Genomic DNA, 20,094 nt, shown 5'->3' on the forward strand with positions numbered 1-20,094 from the left:
GAGTCTGCCTCAGGAGATGGACAAGTGCATACATTAGCTGAAACAGACAGCAAGCAACAGGAAACCCTGTAAGAGTTTTTGTGTGTGTGTGCATGCTTTTTTTTATTGTGCTTTAAGTGAAAGTTTACAGCTCAAGTTAATTTCTCATATAAAAATCTGTATTGTTATGTGATATTAGTTGTAATCCCTGTAATGTGACAGCACACTCCTCCTTTCACCCCAGGTTCCCTTTGTCCATCCAACCAGTTCTATCCCTTCCTACCTTCTCATAGCCTCTGGACAGGAGCCACCCGTTTGGTCTCGTGTATCTGCTTGAACTAAGAAGCACACTCTTTACGAGGATTATTTTATGTTTTATAGTCCAGTCTAATCTTTGTCTGAAGAGTTTGTTGTTGTCGATGTCTGAAGAGTGGGCTTTGGGAACAGCTTTAGTTCTGGGTTAACAGCATCCGGGGGCCACCTATAAGAGTTTTAAACTGAGTACAGGGAGGAACAACAGAAAGCAACTTTTTATGCAACTCTGAGAAGGCTTCATGGATGAGGTAGTACAGTGTTTAAAAACTTTAAATGAGAATATCTCAGTTTTCCTAAAATCATGCTCCTTTTTATAAGTAAAAAAAAAAAAAGCATGACCTTCCTTAATGTTATTAAAATTTCAAAATAAATTACTTTTTGTGGTAGTTTATTACCAAAGAAGTTAATGGAATGCTCTTACAAGTTCCTTGAACTATTGTTTTAGGTAATACACTTTTTTTGTTTTTTTTCCCCAAGTGAAGAATTTTATTGAAAATAACGGTAAGTTTTTAAGGTATAATTTTTTGTGGGGACAACTTAGAATTTGACAAAAGTACTAAAGGATTCAAATGCTTCCCTTTTTTTTCAGCCTTTGTATGCACATCTTTAAGTCAACGTGATATTCTTATATTTCTTAGTAATTCTTTAATTATCTGCTTTCATTATTTGCCTGAATTAGTCATGCAAATTCTTAATTCCCCACTTGTTTTATGTATTTGTTTATTTTTATGTAACCAAGACTTTTGGGCTGCCATTCTTTAGCAACCAGGAAATACAAAATAATTCTCTCAAGGAGCATCTAAACAACAGAAATTATGTTTCAAGAATTCTGTGGAATGCATGTACAAGTTCCATATAAGTAACATGGATTATCCCCCATTTTGGATTGTCTGTCTTATTTTAGGGACTATCACAGACTGCCATTAGAGGGTAGTCACACAGACTGCGATGGCCCCAAAACGGATCATAAAATTCTTATGAATTTACATGTCTTTGAGTAAAATGGAGCTAATGGATTTAGAGCACACACACATTATATATAGTTTTGCAGAAGGGCTATGGGGAAAACACAACTATGATAATTCTGATTTACCGAGAATTTTAGTTTGTGGCAGACGCCATCTTAATTTTCACGTTAGGATATCATTTTGTGAATGTGAAGGCACAAATGATTTCCAGTGCGCTGCTGACTTCATTTAGCCTCTCGCTGCCTTTTGTTTTATTGTGGGTACATCTGGAGACCCATGATCTCCTGCTAAAGGGCCCTCCAGTCTGTTAAGTAATAACAACTTTCTCACCCTGAAACAATGAAGTATCAGATGATTGCAACCTCAGAAACAAAAGATCCCCATTCCCTTTCAGAGCTGATTACAGTCATGATTCCCCTCCCACCCTGGTGAGCCTGGCACTCAAGACTATCTAGTTGAGTTCCTTCTTTGTTAATAGAGGATCATAAAGGGTTCTTTGTTATACAGCCCTCTCTGATTTGTTCCAGCAGGATGTATCCATTATTTTGTTCTGCTGCTTGGCACATGCACTCGGTTCTTCAATAGCACCTTGAATCATGTTTTCCCTTTGTCATGAAGATTAAGCTTCATCTGAATAATTACTTTTGTTCAGGTTTCTTGATCCAGCTTTAAATCAACGCACAAACCAGCTGTTTTTGACAGACACACTGACTCTGAGTGTGTTCTTTGCCCCGTGTAAAATCAGCATCAATTCTTGATTGGATTACCTTTCTGTCCCCATTAATCTCCAGATCCTCTGGGTCCTGGGAACGCGTATTTGTGGTTCTCTAACGACCGTGTTTTGTGTTTAATGGCTTTGCAGTAGTTCAGAGCAATTTGGAGGTAGCCCTGTGACTAGAATGGCATTCATTGTTTTGGCAGAAGATGAGGGAGATTAATTGTAAGGGTCTTTTTTTTTTTTGAATGCAGTCAGGTGACTCTGAGATGCTTTAGTTGTTAAGGAAGGGAAGTAAGCCAAGAGGTTGAACATCATGTTTCTGAAGCCACTGAGTACATTTTATTTATCCACGGTCATTGCAGTAAGAACATTTTTATGGTGTAGCCCTTCTTTCTTTGTCTTTCCTCTCTTGCCTCCTCCCCCTTCCCCCCTTTTTCTTCCTCTCTCTTTTTGACTTGGTGAACTCAACAGAGTAAGGTTTCATTCAAAATCTAGTGCTTTATACTTAAAAGTGCTTACTATAAAGAATACGCGCACACACACACACAAAACTTCCCTTTTTTGTGTTTGCGTCTCTTAAATGAAAAAAAAAAAAAATCACGCATAGTAAAGTTCTACAGGAAGAATTCCTGAGAGATTCATATGCCCTCTGAGACTGCACCCTTCTAATGACACCTATGCAAAAGTTATTCTTTGATGTGACTGCCTCTCAGTTGTTTCTGCTGGCATTAAAATATCCCGGTTCAAGTCTTGGTTCTCCCTTATACTAGCTGTGTGACCGTTGAGGAAGTTAATTAACCTTCCTAGACCTTAGTGTTCCTCAGGTGTAAAATGAGGATAAGAGTACCTGCACATAGATTTATTTGTATTTAAAATATTAAGATAATACATGTAAGGTGTTTAGAAGAATATCTGGCAGTAAGTGCTTTGTGTTAGCTTTTTTTTTTAAAAAATATTTGAATGCCTACTGTTTTTCAAATGAAATTTGAGAATTTAAGGAGATAATATAGACTTTAAACTTTCTCAGCAAATGAGTTCACAGTCTGTCGGTAAGTGATAACACACATAGAGAAACTTAAATTACTTAAGCAAGCAGTAAATCTAGTGGGGAAATTAAACACCTAAACATGAATGCTTATTTATTGGAACTTTTTATTATCACCTTGTGATCCTCAGATAATACCTGGCCATTAACTTCTATTTGAAAAGATTAAATACAGGTTCTCAGAATGTGACCACCTGCACTGATGTCACCAGGGTGTCTTTTAAAAATACAAAGTCAGGGACCCTGGGTGGTGCAAACGGTTTGTGCTTTGGATCCATCCAGCGGCACCATAGAAGAAACAGGCCTGGTGATCTACTTCCCTAAAGATTGCAGCCAAGAAAACCCTATGGAGCAGTTCTACTCTGTAACACATGGCGTCTCCTAAGTCACAAATCAACAACACAAATACAAAGTTCAGAGCCAGAGCGCTTTTTACACCAACCATGCCAGAATCACTGGGGGAAAGAGTCCAGGAACCTACATTTATAACAAGCTTCCCCAAGTGATTCATAGCTTTCATACAACAGAACAGAACACTGTCGGTGATTATAATATAAAGCCAGAGTTGAGAGGAAGTGGCATTAGAAGGTGATAAGTGAAGGTGATTCTCAGCATAGTTTGTTATATCAGGGATATACAATGACTTGGGAGTCTCTGGGAGGTGTAAACAGTTCATGTACTCAGCTGCTAACTGAAAGGTTGAAGGTTCAAGTCCACCCAGAGGCATTTTGGAAGAAAGGCCTGGCGGGCTACTTTCCAAAACTCAGCACCTGTCTAATCTGACACCCTCAATTGTGTTTGAAACAATGTCAGTCAATGCTATGGCAACTGGCAGTGGTATATGCTGATTTTATTTTTTAAAAAGTCAGTATAATTTACCCGTTTCTGAATGGTTAATTTTTTTTTTTTTTTTGCAGTGACAGTGTATCATGTATACCACTGATTCCAGGGGACACTCCCCTGCTTTCCTACAACCTCAGAATGGAAACAGCCATCGCTCATCTGGTTATGTTCCAGGGAAAGTCGTCCCATTGCGTCCCCCTCCTCCTCCAAAGAGTCAAGCTTCAGCCAAATTTACCTCCATCAGACAAGAAGCCCGGGCAACCTTCGCATTCTCACCTGAAGAACAGCGAGCCCAGGGAGAAAGCCGAAAGCAGAAGAGACACAAAAATACTTTCATTTGCTTTGCTATTACTAGTTTTTCATTTTTTGTTGCACTTGCAATCATTTTAGGAATATCCTCAAAATATGCTCCAGATGGTAAGTGCGTACGTGTGTGTATGCGTGTGCACACACGCGTGCATAGAATATATTATAGATGGAGAAAAAGGAGGGAAATAGTAGGGTACATTTTTTATCCTTTATTATTTAAGCTGGTTCTAGCTAACTAACATACAATTAGGTAATATGTGGTGTAACTTCTTTTGAATGAGATCAATTGTTAAAGGAAATCACTGGAAATTATAAAATTGAAGAATTGCTAGTCCTTTCTATTTTATGACTTTGTCCCAGTGCTCAGAAAGTTCTTGTAACATTCTCATTTGGAACTGCTTTTAAGACTCTTTACTGAAGTCTTGTGTTAGCAAAATTTTATCCTTTGTGGTAAATACGGTTTTTAAAGTGCCAAAAAAACTTTTTTTTTTCCATAAATGTAGAGACAAACTAGATTTGGTTTTTTAAAGGATAATTGATTAAAAATAATAAGATTCATCTTGTGTGGTTTGAAACTGGCTCTGAAGACTGGCCCAAAAGAGAAACCCAAATATTTTTGAGTGGCAATGTATCGCCTTGAAGGAAGACATTCATCAAAATGCGTAAATTCTGATACATTTGTCTAAAAATTACTCACCACCTTATAGTCACACATCATGTAAGGAGGTTTTGATTTCTTAAAAGGCCTTTGCTTTCCAAGTTGGTAATATATCAATACTTTGACTGGTTCTGAAGAAGTTTATTGTCAATCAGTCCCAATATAATACCATCAAACAGTTGCCTCATAAGAACATACCTCTGTCTAAAAGTCAGAGGGCTCAGGGCTGTGGAAGAGAGAAGCAGACCTTAGCAACCTGGGTTGGGTACCATTTTGTCTGGTATTTTAACAAAGTCTACAACAGATCTTTGTAGAATTGAATGCTTCTTTAAATTGAAATAACACTTGCGAATGAATTTACCATTTATAAAACTTTTAGTTATTATCCTGCTTCATCCTCATGAACACTTTAGGGGTTCCATAGATATTTAGGTCCTGGGGGAGGTAGTGTCATTACTTCTAAAAGTATTGACCTCAAGTAAGAGCGATGTTAGTGTCAACATCACTGTTGACTAAGATTTGTTGTTGTCAGGTGCTGTCAAGTTGATTTCAACTAACAGCAACCCTGTGTACAACAGAATGCCTGGTCCTGTGCCATCCTCACAATCGCTGCTATGTTTAAGTCCATTGTTGTAGCCACTGTGTCAATCCATCTCATTGAGGGGGTCTTCCTCTTTTTTGCTGACCCTCTATTTTACTAAGCATGATATCCTTCTCCAGGGACTGGTCCCACTTGATAACGTGTCCAAAGTACTTGAGATGTAATCTTGCCATCCTTGCTTCTAAGAGGCATTCTGGCTGTACTTCTTCCAAGACAAATTTGTCCGTTCTTTGGGCAGTCCATGGTATATTCAGTGTTCTTTGCCAACACCATAATTCAAATGCATCGATTCTTCTTCCGTCTTCCTTCTTCATTGTCCAGCTTTTGCATGTATATGAGGCAATTGAAAATACCATGGTTTGGGTCAGGTGCACCTTGGTCCTCAAGGTGATGCCTTTGCTTCTTAACTTTAAATAGGTCTTTTACAGCAGGTTTGCCCAGTACAATACATCGTTTGATTTTTTTGACTGTTGGTTCCGTGGGCATTGATTGTGTATCCAAGTAAAATGAAATCCTTGACAACTTCAGCCTTTTCTCTGTTTATCATGATGTTGCTTATTGGTCCATTTGTGACCTCAAAACTGACCAAGCGATAGACCACATTATAAACTCTAACGTCGTATTCTATTACAGATAGTATTGACTTCCTCTCTCCTTTTTGTAGCAGAATGACCAAGTTCAGTACTGCTTGATTCATTCTTTCCAAGTAATCTGCTTATAAAGCGATGTTAGGTTTTGTGGGAAATCAGAGCTGAAATCTGTGGCTTTTGCTTGCGTTTCCATATTCCATCTAAAACACTGAGTTGGTGATGTGGTTCCTTGAATCAACATTTTTTAGTTTCACATTTTGGCACTATATGTGCAGAATATCAGTGGAAAAACCCGGTATGCTGAAATATTTCAGGGTCAGCCGCACGGTGGTTATTGCTGTTACATAACTTTGATAAAGCACCCACTGCTGTTAATTCCACACATGGGTAGCCAGGAAGGTGGGGCAGGCTTAGCTATTTTTTCAGTGCTTTGTGCAGGTCACATATTTACACATTAAGTACACCTTGCTGGAAAGAAATAGACTGCGATTTTTGTTGATGGGGCTAAAGAAGCATGCCTTCCTGGAGAATAATTATAAGTAAGTTAGAAGAATTGTTTAGCTGTTGTTGTAGACTCTAGATCTCAAGTCTGGATTTCCTTCTCTGTAGCTGGGTACAGTGCTTGTTATGTGGAGCATACATTTGCTTCTTTTAGACCACCATGGAGAATTCCAGTTAGATGCTTTATGGGCGGAGGAGAAAGTAGAAAACAAAGTCAAGAAATCCTTAGTATTAAACTGGAATGAATTCAAGACATTCCTTGTTTCTTAGATGGGAAAGAAAATTTGAGGATTATTCTTAGTATAAAAATGATGGCAATTGATTCATCAGAGTAATTATCAACAAGAATTAATTGGCTTTGAGAATAATTAATTCCATGAAGATAATTGCCAAGGACTTAAATAGCAGACTAATTTTAACTGTAGTTACTCTCACCTCAAAGAGAAAGCACAAGCCTAGGGCATCATCACAGCTTAGAAATAGGAACATGTTTGCATTAGTGTTATGTAAGTTCAGAATGAGGAATCATTTTTTTTTTTCTATGTATAATACCTTTGTCCTACACCCAGTCTCTCTACTTCTCATTTTATCCCCTAACATGTACTTTCTGTCTTGATGAAGACTATTTCTTCGTCTGATTCCCAAAAATATTTTGCTTATTTCTAGTTCTGCTTATTTAAAATATAGCTGCCCTTTACTTTTCTAACTGAGGAACTCAGTGGACTTGGATAGCAAGGGGTACTTTTATTACTAGTATTCTTACCCTCTCCTCTCATGCGCCTCTATGTTGAAGTATTATCCATCCTTTAAGGCCAGGCCTAGTGTCACCTATTCCATGAAGCCCCCTCAGCTACTCCAGCCCCATGCCTCTATTCTAGGAGCTCTTTTGTACCTAGATTAACTACCGCATTGTTCAGTATTTACGTATTTTGTACATGGTGGCTTTTTATCCCAAGTGGTTGTTAGCTCTGAGGGCAGTGAGCTCACTGTATATAAAACTCATTGTTGTTGAGTTGATTCCAACGTATAGCACTCTATAGGACAGAGTAGAACTGCCCCATAGGGTTCCCAAGGAGCGGCTGGTGGATTTGGACTGCTGAGCTTTTGGTTATCAGCCAAACTCTTAACTACTGTGCCACCAGGGCCTCATACATATATGTGTGTGTTGGGGGGGGGGGTGGTGGTGGTATGTGTGTATGTATGTATAAATTTATTATGGTACCAAACCAAAACTAAACCCAGTGCTGTCGAGTCGATTCCGACTCGTAGCGACCCTATAGGACAGAGTAGAACTGCCCCATAGAGTTTCCAAGGAGTGCTTGGTGGATTCGAACTGCCGACTCTTTGGTTAGCAGCCGTAACACTTAACCACTACACCACCAGGGTTTCCTTTATTATGGTAAAATATATATAACAAAACATTTTCCGTTTTAGCCATTTTTAAGTGCAAAATTCAGTGACATTTATCATATTCACCAGGTTGCTCAACCGTCACCACTCTCTCTCTCCAAATGTTTTCCATTACCCCAAACAGAAGCTCAGTAGCCCTTCAAGCAATGCCTCCCCATCCCCCCTCTTCTCAGCTCCTGGTAGCCAGTAATAAACTTTCGTCTCTATGCATTTCATTCCCTAATTTTAAAAACTTACAGCACCTAGTACAAAGTGAATAAATTCATCCTCAATAAATACTTGGTCATTAATCAAAATTAAAGGAGTGGCTTTTCCCCCACCTCTTCCAAATTATGGCAGAATCTAAAGCTAATGATGGCCAAAACCAATGCTCTGGAGTATTAAAGAGCTGTGGTAATGCAGAGTTATTTTATGTTTTCATCATCACCTACGCAGGAGGCAAATTCAAATTCTATAAAAGGAATACAACAAGTAAAGACCCTCATTTTGCAAAGAGGGAAGTTAGCTTGCTGAGTAACCTTGGGTTTATCTTCTCTAATTTACAGTTTCCTGATTTCTGAAAATGAGAAGTCACTTCTTTGGCCACTTGCCTCTTTCAGTTTTGCTGGGAAAGTGTGCATGTCTGAAGACAGCGATATTTATCAGCCTCTGCCTTTGAAAGGAAAGACGTGGCATACTCCATGCCATTGTCATCTACTTCACATTTCATTCTATGTAGGAAAGAATTTATGAAGTCACCCCATTCTTCCCTGGGACTGATTACAGGGCTGGGTTTGATACTAAACACTTCTTGAGGTTTCTGTGGCCATCTGTGAGACTATGCCTCAACCAGAATGATGTTTTTTAAATGCATAAAACAAAGTACACAGGATTACAAAGGAAATAAATTATATTGAAATGTAGAGGACTCCATGCCCTGCAGGTTAAGAACCTCACCCTAGACTCTACTGAAATGATTAAAGTGATGGGCCTTTTTTCTGTTTTCCAAAGCAAGCTCTCCTCCAGTTGAATGGATTTTATTATTAAAGAATAAAAAGATTCCTGTTACCCTATTTAAAACTTTCCTGTTCCCAGATAGTTCCCATGATTTTTCTTTAAATAATCTTGGTAGTAGTTCCTTCTAATAAAAGTTATTATTTTATATGTATATGCATTTATGTGTATTATTTCATGGGTGACCGCTGGCATCCTTGGACTTTGCTTGGTTACTGTGTACTAAGTTCACATAGGAAACCCTGGCAGTGTAGTGGTTAAGTGCTATGGCTGCTAACTAAAGGGTCAGCCGTTCAAATCTGCCGGGCGCTCCTTGGAAACTCTATGGGGCAGTTCTGCTCTATCCTATAGGGAGGGTCACTATGAGTCGGCAGTGGTTCACATAACCATCCTTCCTCAGTCATCCTCCTTATCTGCTGCTGTTGCCACACCTACGGTCTTTCCCAGGTAAGTGGATTCAGGTGATCTTCCTGAAAGATGTTCTCAGTTACAAAAGACTCCTTGTCACATAAATCCCCATGGATAGCTTGTTGTTGTTATTGCTGCTTAAAAACAATTTAGTTTTTAATCTAATAAAATTAGCCCCATAAAAAGAAGAAACAAAAAATTTGTATCTTTCTGCTGTTGTTGAAAAATTGTACCATGTGTGCTCATGCATGTTTTTTACTAGGACCTAATCTGATGGGGTATCAATGTTGCATTGTATTATAGAGAATTGCCCAGATCAAAACCCCCGACTCAGGAACTGGGATCCAGGACAAGATTCTGCAAAACAAGTTGTTATCAAGGAGGGAGATATGTTCCGTCTGACCTCAGATGTCACAGTGAATTCTGTAGTCATTCAGGATGGAGGTGTGTACTGGTTCCTGTCTCTAGAGACTGCAAGGTAGTTCTTTAATGTGGGAGACATTTGATGTTCTCTATGTAGGAAACTATCCTTTAACTGAGTAACATTTAGGATGCAGTATCATTCTAACTATAGAGACGTGACAAGCTCCCAAGTTAGAATCGTAGAATTCAAGAGCTTAGAAGGGCCTTAGAAATCCCTCATGTCAAGACCCTTGATAAACTGGTGAGTAAACAGTTCTAGAAAGGTGATATCTCATAGCTAGATTTTTTTTTTTAACAACTGGTGCAGAATGATAGAGTTAACATGAGCTAACATATAGTATATAAAAATGAGATTCAGATTTGTATTTTTTAGATATTTTTCTAGAAATAATTTACCTTCAAAGTGAATTGAAAATTCCATTTCCAAGTGAATAAGGAGAGAACTCACTCATGGCTGATTAACCACACCCTCCTCGTGCAGTCCTGAGGCTGGGGAAGTAGTTGGTTCAACATTTAATTAAGAAAACCAGTTTCATTTCTGCTTGATGTTCTTAGTAAAGTCAAAGAATATCTACAGTGAAAAGTAAGATGGCTTTAAAACCTATATTATAAGTGGATTGAAATTCATACACGTGGGCTTTTTTAATGTGTTGAGATATGAAATCTCCTTTTTTTTTTTTTTTACTGTATGTTGGAAACCAGTTTACTTTTCTAGTAGACACTTAGTAAACTTTTTTTCCCCTGGCTTAAGGCGAAATCTACTTCTATCAGAAAGATGTTTTAGAAGCTGGCTTACAATAGTGTTGTTCCCTGCAGGACTGCTTGTATTTGGAGATGATAAAGATGGATCCAGAAATATTACTTTGAGGACTCATTACATCCTGATCAAGGATGGTGGGGCGCTTCATATTGGAGCAGAAAAATGCCGCTATAAATCCAAAGCGACAATTGCCTTGTATGGCAAGTCAGATGAAGGTGAAAGTATGCCAACATTTGGCAAAAAATTTATCGGTGTGGAAGCTGGTGGGACACTGGAGTTGCATGGAGCACGGAAGACATCGTGGACGTTGTTGGCAAAGACTCTGCATTCCTCAGGCTTGACGTTTGGGTCCTATGTCTTTGAGAAGGACTTTTTCCGGGGTCTCAATGTGAGGGTCATTGACCAAGACACAGCCAAAATTTTGGAAATTGTGAGGTTTGATACTCATGAGTACCAAAATGAGAGCAGGCGACTTCAGGAATTCTTGAGGGTCCAGGATCCAGGGCGTATTGTTGCCATAGCTGTTGGAGATTCAGCAGCCAAAAACCTCTTACCAGGAGCTGTACAGATGATCCAGGACCGATTGGGAAGTAAGCTGATCCAAGGACTGAGCTACAGGTCGGCATACCATTTTTTTCTCCAGCTGTGTATTGAGTCCATGTCTGTATGAGAGGGAAGTAGAAGAGGAGAAAGATACCACACATCACACCACACCACAGGTGCCAAGTGGTCACAGCTATCTGTAGTTCGGGTTGCCTCTTGCTTTGAAACATGGGCTTGGAGGCCAGGATAAACCCATTGCCGTTGAGTCAATTCCAACTCATTGTGACCCATAGAACAGAGTAGAACTGCCCCCTAGAGACTCCAAGGAGCGCCTGGTGGATTCGAACTGTTGACCTTTTGGTTAGCAGTCCTAGCATTTAACTGTTACACCACCGGGGTTTCCAGAGGCCAGGATACCAGATGTAAAAGCTCTTATCTTGGCTTTGGTTTATGAAGCCTTTTGTACACTATAATGTAGGGCTTGTGAAAAGTTAAGAACAAAAACGTGGCATTGAAGAGCAATCATGATGTTTAAGAACAATTTACCTCTGAAGGTAACTTCCTCCTTTGATTACTTTCTGAAGGTAATATGAAACTCAGGCTAATTGAGGCAATTTCTGAGTTGAAAGGTTAGGGCACAATCCCGTGCTAAGACATAAAACCTGTTTTAAGATTAAGCCTGAGAGAAGGGAATAAAGAGTTTTCTTTTTCTTCTTTTGAATTCTTTGAATGCTAATTTGGATCTACTTGCTAATCAAACAACCCCAAAACAGATGATTGGTGCAGATCTAAAGACCCCCAGCCTACACAAGGAAAGAAAAAGTCAGAGGGTTAGGAAGTCCATCCAGATAGTAGAATTAACTCAGAGGAGAAGGGAATAACCCATTTATGATTCTTGTGCCATATTCTAGTTAAAAATGATTTTTGCTTGCAGTCAGTCCTGATTCTGTGGAAGAAGTTGACTCAACATTTAATTAAAAAAAACAAATTTTAGTTCTGCTTAATATTCTTAGTAAAGTTAGGGAATATCTACAGTGGAAAGTAAGAGGACTTCAAAACCCACATGCTGAAATTTTCTAGTTAATATTGTTTCTTTGTTGGTAGATTGATAGAATTGAATATTGTCTACAAAAATCCTAAAGAAAGTTAAAGAGACAAAAACTAGTGAAGAAAAAGGATCCATAATGTTTTTTAAATACCTTTTATTCACCCAGGAATATTTAGGAGATGCTAAGTGCTGGTTACTACAGTATAGATGCTTCAAAGAAAGGACACTGTCTTTGAGCCCTCAGTGACTTTAGTGGATAAAAGCGGACCTAAATAGATGATGATCATACGGTGTGATACTTGCTTCAGCTACAGGCTATAGTGGGAACATAAGTAGAAAAAAAAAAAAAGGATCCCCTAAATTGGCCTAGGGAATCATTGGAAGTTTCCCGAAGGTGGGAAGTGTGAAGGAAGTTTAGGAGTGTGCTGGTATAGTGGAGAAGGAGGGCTTTCCAGACACAGGAAACAGTATGTGCAAAACCTCAGAGGTATGTGTAGAACAAGATGCATTTAAAACTTTTTTTTTTTTATTACGGAGTATAATATACATCCAGAAAAGAGATAAAAACAAGGATGTAGAGCTCAGTGATCTGTCACAATGTGACATTTGTGTAGCCACCAGCCAGGGCAAGAAATAGAACTTGCCTTATTCTAGCTAACGAGGGCCCAGAAGCTCCTGTCTGCCCCCGCCTATTCACTGATCGTTTCCTCCCCTTACCAAAGGTAACTGCTCTCCTGAATTGAGGAGGACACTAAAGTTTAGGTTTGCCTGTTTTTGAACTTTATAGAAATGGAATCAAACATTATACAATATTTTGCATCTGGTTTCTTTGCTCAGTGTTGTTATTGAGTGTTATTCATGTTGACTGTAGTGCTTGCTCGTTTTCATTGCTGCATGTTTTCTATTGAACGTATACATGACAGCTTATTTACTGCTTTACGTCTAGGTTGTTTCGTCAGCTTGGGCCTATCATAAAAAATGCTTCTCTAGATGTTCTTTTTACCCATCTTTTGGTTCACATGTGCACATATTTCTGTAATTTATAGACCTGGAAGTAGAAGCATGATCTTTTCAAATTTAGAGACATAACTTTATGTCATTATCCAGTGATGCCAGGGATTAAATTTCGTTTCTTTATGCCATTATTGCCTCTAGTTTTGTGTATCATGAGCTGTGAATATTTTGTTTGAATTCGCTCTTTGATTTCTTTTCCTACTGGTTTCAAAATTCCCTTTAAAATATTGCTAGAGATTTGAGGGAGGAATTTAAGAGTTGTGATCCTTTGCCAGTGTTCCATTGCATTGACGTTATCTCCAATGTATATAAACACATACCCCTTTGAAGATAATGTTCTAGCGCATTGAAATTTTTTTCATGTGGAGGAGGGAAGTAGGAGTGTTTTGGAGATAATGTCAATAGAATAGAATGTTGTTTTGTAATTGCTGAGGCAGTTCTGGTAAACAAAAGAAGCCTCTGATATTCTACCTCTCTTTCACTCTCAAACGGGAGATAATAAATTGAGACATTCTTCATTTGATTCTTTGTGTTGTCTAGAGGGATATAAATTGAGCTATAAAGCCCTGTCATCCAAAAAGTAGATAATCCATATAGGGGCGGGTATGGAATTTATAAGAGTGTAGGCCTGCTTTGGCCAACATTTATCTGTGCACATCCAACCATCTGTCTGGCGTAGATTCCATTTGGTATTTTTTTCTAGAGTAGGAATTTGACATCTTTCTTTTCATGTTTTAAAGCAGGAAACTTAAGGCAAATTTTGTGGCTGTTTGTCAGTGTCCTTTCTCTTTGATTGATTGGGCCACAAGCTGGAGCAAGTCCCTGGAATGTGTAGAATCACAGAAGTAAAATGGCATTTTCAACCACATTGTTTTCAATAAATAAATATGTAGCATGTGAAAGTTAAAAGATTTTGTGTAGTGATTTTATAGCTTTAAGAGTGTTAAGAAGCCTCTAACCTAGTGTTTTGTTTTTGTTTTTGCCTTGGCAGCAATGTGGGGGATTTAAAAATCCAATTTCCAGGTCCCACTTTAGACCAATTACATCAGGAAAGGGAGGGGAGGGGAGAGAAGACGAGGTGCCCATACAATTAAAATAGAGTGAAGGTTGAGAGCTACTGCTCTAATGTCTAACCTCTAATTCAGGGTTTCTCCAAGTATGGTCCTCACCCAGAAATAGCAGCATTACCTGAGTTTGTTAGAAATGAAAATTCTCAAACTCTGCCTCAGAACCTCAAGGGTGGGGCACAGCAATCTGTAGTAACAAATCCTTCAGGTGATGCTGATACCTACTAAAGTTTGAGAACCAGTACTTGTAACTCAATGGCTCTCAAGTCTGAGTGTACATTCGAATCTCCTGGGGAGATTTAAAAACACACCAATGCTTGGTCCTACCCTTAGAGATTATGATTCCATTTGCCTAGGGTGGGGTCTGAGCATTGATACACAGTCATGCATCGTATAACGGCCATGATACTTTCTGTGAAATAGGGCGTTGTATGATTTGGACGTTGTACAAACACCATATTACAGGTAGTCCCCAGGTTATAATCATTTGACTTATGGATAACTCGTATTTAAGAATGTACCGTCATAAAGCCTGTTACATTAAAAATTTCAGTTAAATATAATGGTTCCTAATAACGAATGCACAAGCTACTTTGTGACACTCATGAAAACACTGCACAGTTTGGAAGTGTGTAAGTATTTTATATGCATAGACAGGTAGAACATATGCTGTATACTAAGAAAAACATTTGACTAACTGACACTAAATAAGAACCATATGTACCTGTTCTGACTTACCTACCTATTCGACTTAAAGACAAACTTGGAAACAGATCTCGTTTGTAACCCGAGGACTGTCTGTATACAAGAAACATGAGATACACGTGTAGCGTGCAGAAAGCTGTTGCATTTGCTACCTCCGGTTATGTCCTCCACATCCTGTTCCCCGACTGGGATTTCTGAATTCTGTTATAACCTTATGGGACCATGGACTTATCTGTGGTTGGATGTTGCCCGACTGGACATTATATGGTACATGACTAATTCTAAAGTTTCCTGTGTGATTCTCTTGTGCAGTTAGAATCAGAAGAGTGCAGGTGGTAATTACTTTAAAATAAGGAAACAAAATAGATTTCTGGTCAGAATTATATGTGAATAAGATGGGTGTGTATTGAAGAAGTCAATGATTAATTGAAGTCACAGTCATCAATTCTACAGAGCTGAATAAACAAGTATTTTTGTGTGCATTTCCTGCTACGACCTTAGCTTCCGTCAAGATTTGGGAATCTTAAAAAAGAGTTTGTAGCAATTGACAAAAATGAAATTTGAGCTTAAAAAGGCACCTGCCATAACATCTGTGTCAGGGATTTGGTTCAGTATCATGACAAATAATCAAATGCACTTTTTTTTTCCCCCCTTCTAGGCAAGCTTGGGCTTTAGTTGGTGTCGTTGATGGTGGAAGTACTTCTTGCAATGAATCTGTGAGAAACTATGAAAATCATAGCAGTGGAGGGAAGGCTCTTGCCCAAGGAGAATTTTATACAATGGATGGTCAGAAGTTTGCTGTGACAGCTTATAGTGAATGGATTGAAGGTACGCAAGTACAGTTTATACTCGTGTAAGATATTGGTAAGTATTGTGAAAAAAGTAGTATTGCATTCAAATGACAGTCTGCCTGGTTAGGTTTTCAATTTGTTGAGGGTGAAACCTGTTGTTTTCTTACTGCACTTGAGTTCTTCCTAGACTAGGGAATGATTTGTTCTAGTTTGGACACCCCCAACTAGTCTTGGTTTCTGACTCTTGAGTCATATAGTTAATTAGCAGAAATGTATTTGTTTCCTGGCTTTGGTGCCAACTGAGCCCATCTGGGTGTGATAGGGTGAGCTGTTTTGGCTCTATTCCATGACAATAAATGTGATCTTGTACTTTGGATCTCCTCTTTATGTAGACATATCAGCAAATGTTACTTTCAGACACATGCTATGTAAACAAACTTCTCATTTTCTTAGCATTTTTCCCCCTAATGATCTAGCAAATACATGTATCTTATGTACAAATTAGAAAACACAGAAAGGCACAAGGAAGAAAGTAAAAATTTTTAACCTTATCATTTAGTAATAATTATTTTGATGCATGATATTCTAGTTTTTTACCATATATATATGTACACATAACCTTGTCTATATCCTTGCTCGCTCTATTTTGTTTTAACCTGCTTTCCTCTCACGAAATAACATACTGTAAAATTATGTTTTTAAATTTTCTTCCTCAGTGTATTTTTTTATGGTAATCCATTGTAGAGGAAAATATAATTTGTTTGACAATACTTAGCACTGGGTGTTAGGGTGCTTCTGGTTTTTTTTTTTTCTTTCTTTCTTTAGGATGCTTATTGTAGAATTTTTCATTTACGTCTTGCTGCCAGATTCTGTGGTTCCAGGGGTGAATTTGCTACCCCCGACTGTTCTTCCCCACAACCTTTCTTTTCCAACCAAATATTATACCCAAAATAGTGTGGAATGGTTAACCAAGAGATGCATGTGTAATTACCCAGAAAACCTTAGTGATACGTCTTTCAGGCAGCAGTGTAGCAAAGTATTTACTAACATGGATCCTGGGTTCCTATCCCAGCTCATTCACTTATCATATGACTGTGGGCATGTGACTTTAACTCCTAAACCTCAGTTTTTCCATCTGAAAAATAGGCATTTAAAAAAAAAAAAAACGACAAACTAAAAACTACCACATAGGGCTGCAGTGAGCATCCATGTGAAGCATGTGAAATTTTCAGACAGCACGTGTAGAAATCATTCAATGAATGTTTAGATATTTTAATGATAATGCAAATATGACTTGGTTGGGTTATAATGGGATATTGGTATATCACTATGATTAAGTGGAAATCCTGGTGGCGTAGTGGTTAGGAACTACAGGTGCTAACCAAAAAGTGGGCAGTTCAAATCCACTGGGTACTCCTGGTGGGCAATTTTACTCTGTCCTAAGGGTCGCTATGAGTCAGAATCGACTTGACGGCAACAGGTTATGATTAAATAGAGAAAATCTTTTGCTTTAAAACAAATGAATAAATAAATAGAGCTCCTGGTATGTGACAAAGACTTTCTCTTGTTGCCTCCAATCTTCTGGGTTTGGGGTGAGGCAGTGGTATTTATTTTATTGAGAAAGCCAAGACCAAGTCCTTGTTTTTGACTCCAAGACCAGTGCTCTTACTTCCACACCATGGTTGCTTTTGGCAAAAAGCATTGGTGGGTGAGAAGTATTTCCAAGCAGGAGTTAGGTCCTGCATGGAGTAGTTAGTGGTATTGGATCTTCAAGTAAGATTCCAGGCAGAGCCTAATTACTGACTGACTTTGAGTCAACATTCCCTTTGTGGGAAATGTTTTCATTTCCACATTACTGATGACGACTCATTTTTGGAAGAGAGTAAACTTTAGCTATTTATCATAAGATATTGTTTGTGTCCCCTGTTCTCACTGACTCCTAATTTCTGAAAGAGGTAGTAATTCTTCCCAGGAAGCAGAAAGGATGAACTTACTTCCTTTCTCACTTCCGAATCAGTAGTGCTAGTAGGAGGTGAGTCAGATTTGACTCGATAGCAGTGAGTTAGGTTTAGGTTTTTAGTAGGAGATAAGAAGTACAACCGGAATGCTCCTTAGAAGCAAGGATGGCAAGACTGCGTCTTACATACTTTGGATATGTTGTCAGGAGGGATCAGTCCCTGGAGAAGGACATCATGCTTGGCAGAGTACAGGGTCAGCGGAAAAGAGGAAGACCCTCAACGAGGTGGACTGACACAATGGCTGCAACAACGAGCTCAAGCGTAACAACGATTGTAAGAATGGCACAGGACCGGGCAGTGTTTCGTTCTGTTGTGCATAGGGTCGCTATGAGTCAGAACCGACTTGACGGCACTTAACAACAACAATATTAGGCAGGATTTTCTTCTAAAGCCATAAAAAGTGAAGAATTGATTAATGGTGCACATCTTCCCCATCTCACCTTCTGCTTCTTTTCAAAATTTATTTTTTAATTGTTGTAAAGATACATATAACACAACATTTGCCAATTCAACATTTTTCATATGTGCAATTCAGTGAGAAGAATTTTTTTTTCAGAGACAAATTCTAAGGCTCTTTCAAGTCAAAACTTCTCTACTTAGTAGTCATCTCTCTTTTTTTTAATTAAACACTGGCATTTCATATGGAAAAATTAATATTTCTTGATTGCTCTTTTTTAGGGGAATAATTTTTTTTCTTTTGATCAAAATCTGAAGTTCTGGGTAGTGGTTATTTTTGCTGCCATGAAGTTTTTTGATTATCTTTGTTTTTAACCTGCCTGTTTTGTTTCATCGGAAAGCAGAATGATACAGAGGTTAAGAAACGGGCTGTAGAGTTAGATTGACATTCAGTTCTAAGCTCTGTCATTTTTTTAGCTGCTATTAGACCTCTCTGAGGTTTGGTTTTGTCATCTTTAATGGATAGAATAGTTTCTGTCTTTCAAAGTTGTGTTCAGGATGAGAAGTAATTGTGTATGTGAAGTCTCAACAGTCGTTAGTTGTGGTTATTGTGAGAGTTATAACTATTATTATTATTTTTTGGAGCCCTGGTGGCTGCTAACCAAAAGGTTGGCAGTTCGCATCCACCAGCCACTCCTTGGAAACCCTGTGGGGCAGTTCTGCTCCATCCTTCGGGGTTGCTATGAGTCGGAGTCTACGTGACGGCCTCATCTTTAATGGATATAAGACTTTCTAGCTTTCAAAGTTGTCTTGACGTTGAGAAATCATTGTGTGTGTGAAGTCTCAAGAGCTATTGATTACTGCTTGTTATGGATTGAATTATGTGCCCCCCAAAATATGTGTATTAGTTGGGCTGAACCATGATTCCTAGTCTTCTGTGATTTTCCTGTATGTTGTAAATCCTTCCTCTATGATATTATTGAGGGAGGAAGTGTGGCAGTTGTGTTAGTGAGGCAGGACTCAATCTACAAGATTGGATTGTGTCTTGAGGCAATCTCTTGAGATATAAAAGAGAGGAGTGAGCAGAGAGACCGGGGGACCTCATACCGCCAAGAAAGTAGTGCCAGGAGCAGAGCGTGTCCTTTGGACCTGGAGTCCCTGCATGGAGAAGCTCCTAGTCCGTGGGAAGACTGATGAGAAGGCCGACAGAGAGAGAACCTTCCCCTGGAGCTTATGGCCTGAACGTGGACTTCTAGCCTACTAGACTATGAGAAAATAAATTTCTCTTTGTTAAAGCCATCTACTTGTGGTGCACTAGATGACTAAGACATTATGAGAATGACAACTACTACTATTATTTTTTAGACAAAGCCCATTATAGGCTTTAGTATCTGGATGCAGGAAACATAAAAACATTTTACATTTATTAGGTAACTTTTGTGTGTGTTTGTGTGTCTGTGTGTGTGCGCTTTGTAGAAACAGTAAAATTGGGAAGACCAGAGTTTAAAAGAACAGAATGCAAGACTTGCCCAGGTTAGGTTTTCTCTGGATAGTTGGCTCAAGACTCTAACAATATCTATATTATTCCTGTACCATGCCTGAATTGCTCTCCTTTTGATTCCCATAACTCGAGTGTGTTTTTTCCTTATATCAACTTTCCTTTGAGTCAACATCTTAATGTAATCCCAAGGTAATGTGCCAATTGTTTAAAGAAGAATGATAGAGAAGTATAGATGCTTATTAAACAGATAACTTTGAAATACGGTGTTTTTCTTTTCCCACTGGTGATATGCCATTAAAAAAAAAAAATTAGTTTCCATCTAATCCATATATAAAAAGCCATATATATTTCCATGAAATCATGTTTTGGCTTATGATACATGATATGGACATTACAGAAGCAGGGAACACTTCTACTGTTTGATTAAGTATAAAAGAAGTGTCAATTGTAAAGAAGTTGGCTTAACTTTTCAGTTTTTTTCTGCCTAATT

The 20,094-nt window shown here is 38.5% G+C and overlaps 1 protein-coding gene across 2 annotated transcripts in view; it reads left to right on the plus strand.

Moving 5' to 3' along the window:
- The window catches only part of CEMIP2 (cell migration inducing hyaluronidase 2), an 86,968-nt gene that overhangs the window by 12,768 nt on the left and 54,106 nt on the right, over window positions 1-20,094 (plus strand). For both annotated transcript variants that reach the window (XM_003407399.4, XM_023544750.2), the window contains exons 2-5: window positions 3,943-4,285; window positions 9,642-9,782; window positions 10,578-11,139; window positions 15,557-15,726. In XM_003407399.4, the coding sequence (XP_003407447.1) occupies window positions 3,955-4,285; window positions 9,642-9,782; window positions 10,578-11,139; window positions 15,557-15,726 (1,204 nt within the window). In that variant the 5' untranslated portion in view covers window positions 3,943-3,954. The remainder of the gene's footprint in view (window positions 1-3,942; window positions 4,286-9,641; window positions 9,783-10,577; window positions 11,140-15,556; window positions 15,727-20,094) is intronic.

The sequence above is a fragment of the Loxodonta africana genome, chromosome 9 (assembly GCF_030014295.1).
Source record: "Loxodonta africana isolate mLoxAfr1 chromosome 9, mLoxAfr1.hap2, whole genome shotgun sequence".
In the NCBI taxonomy this organism is placed as follows: Eukaryota; Metazoa; Chordata; class Mammalia; order Proboscidea; family Elephantidae; genus Loxodonta; species Loxodonta africana.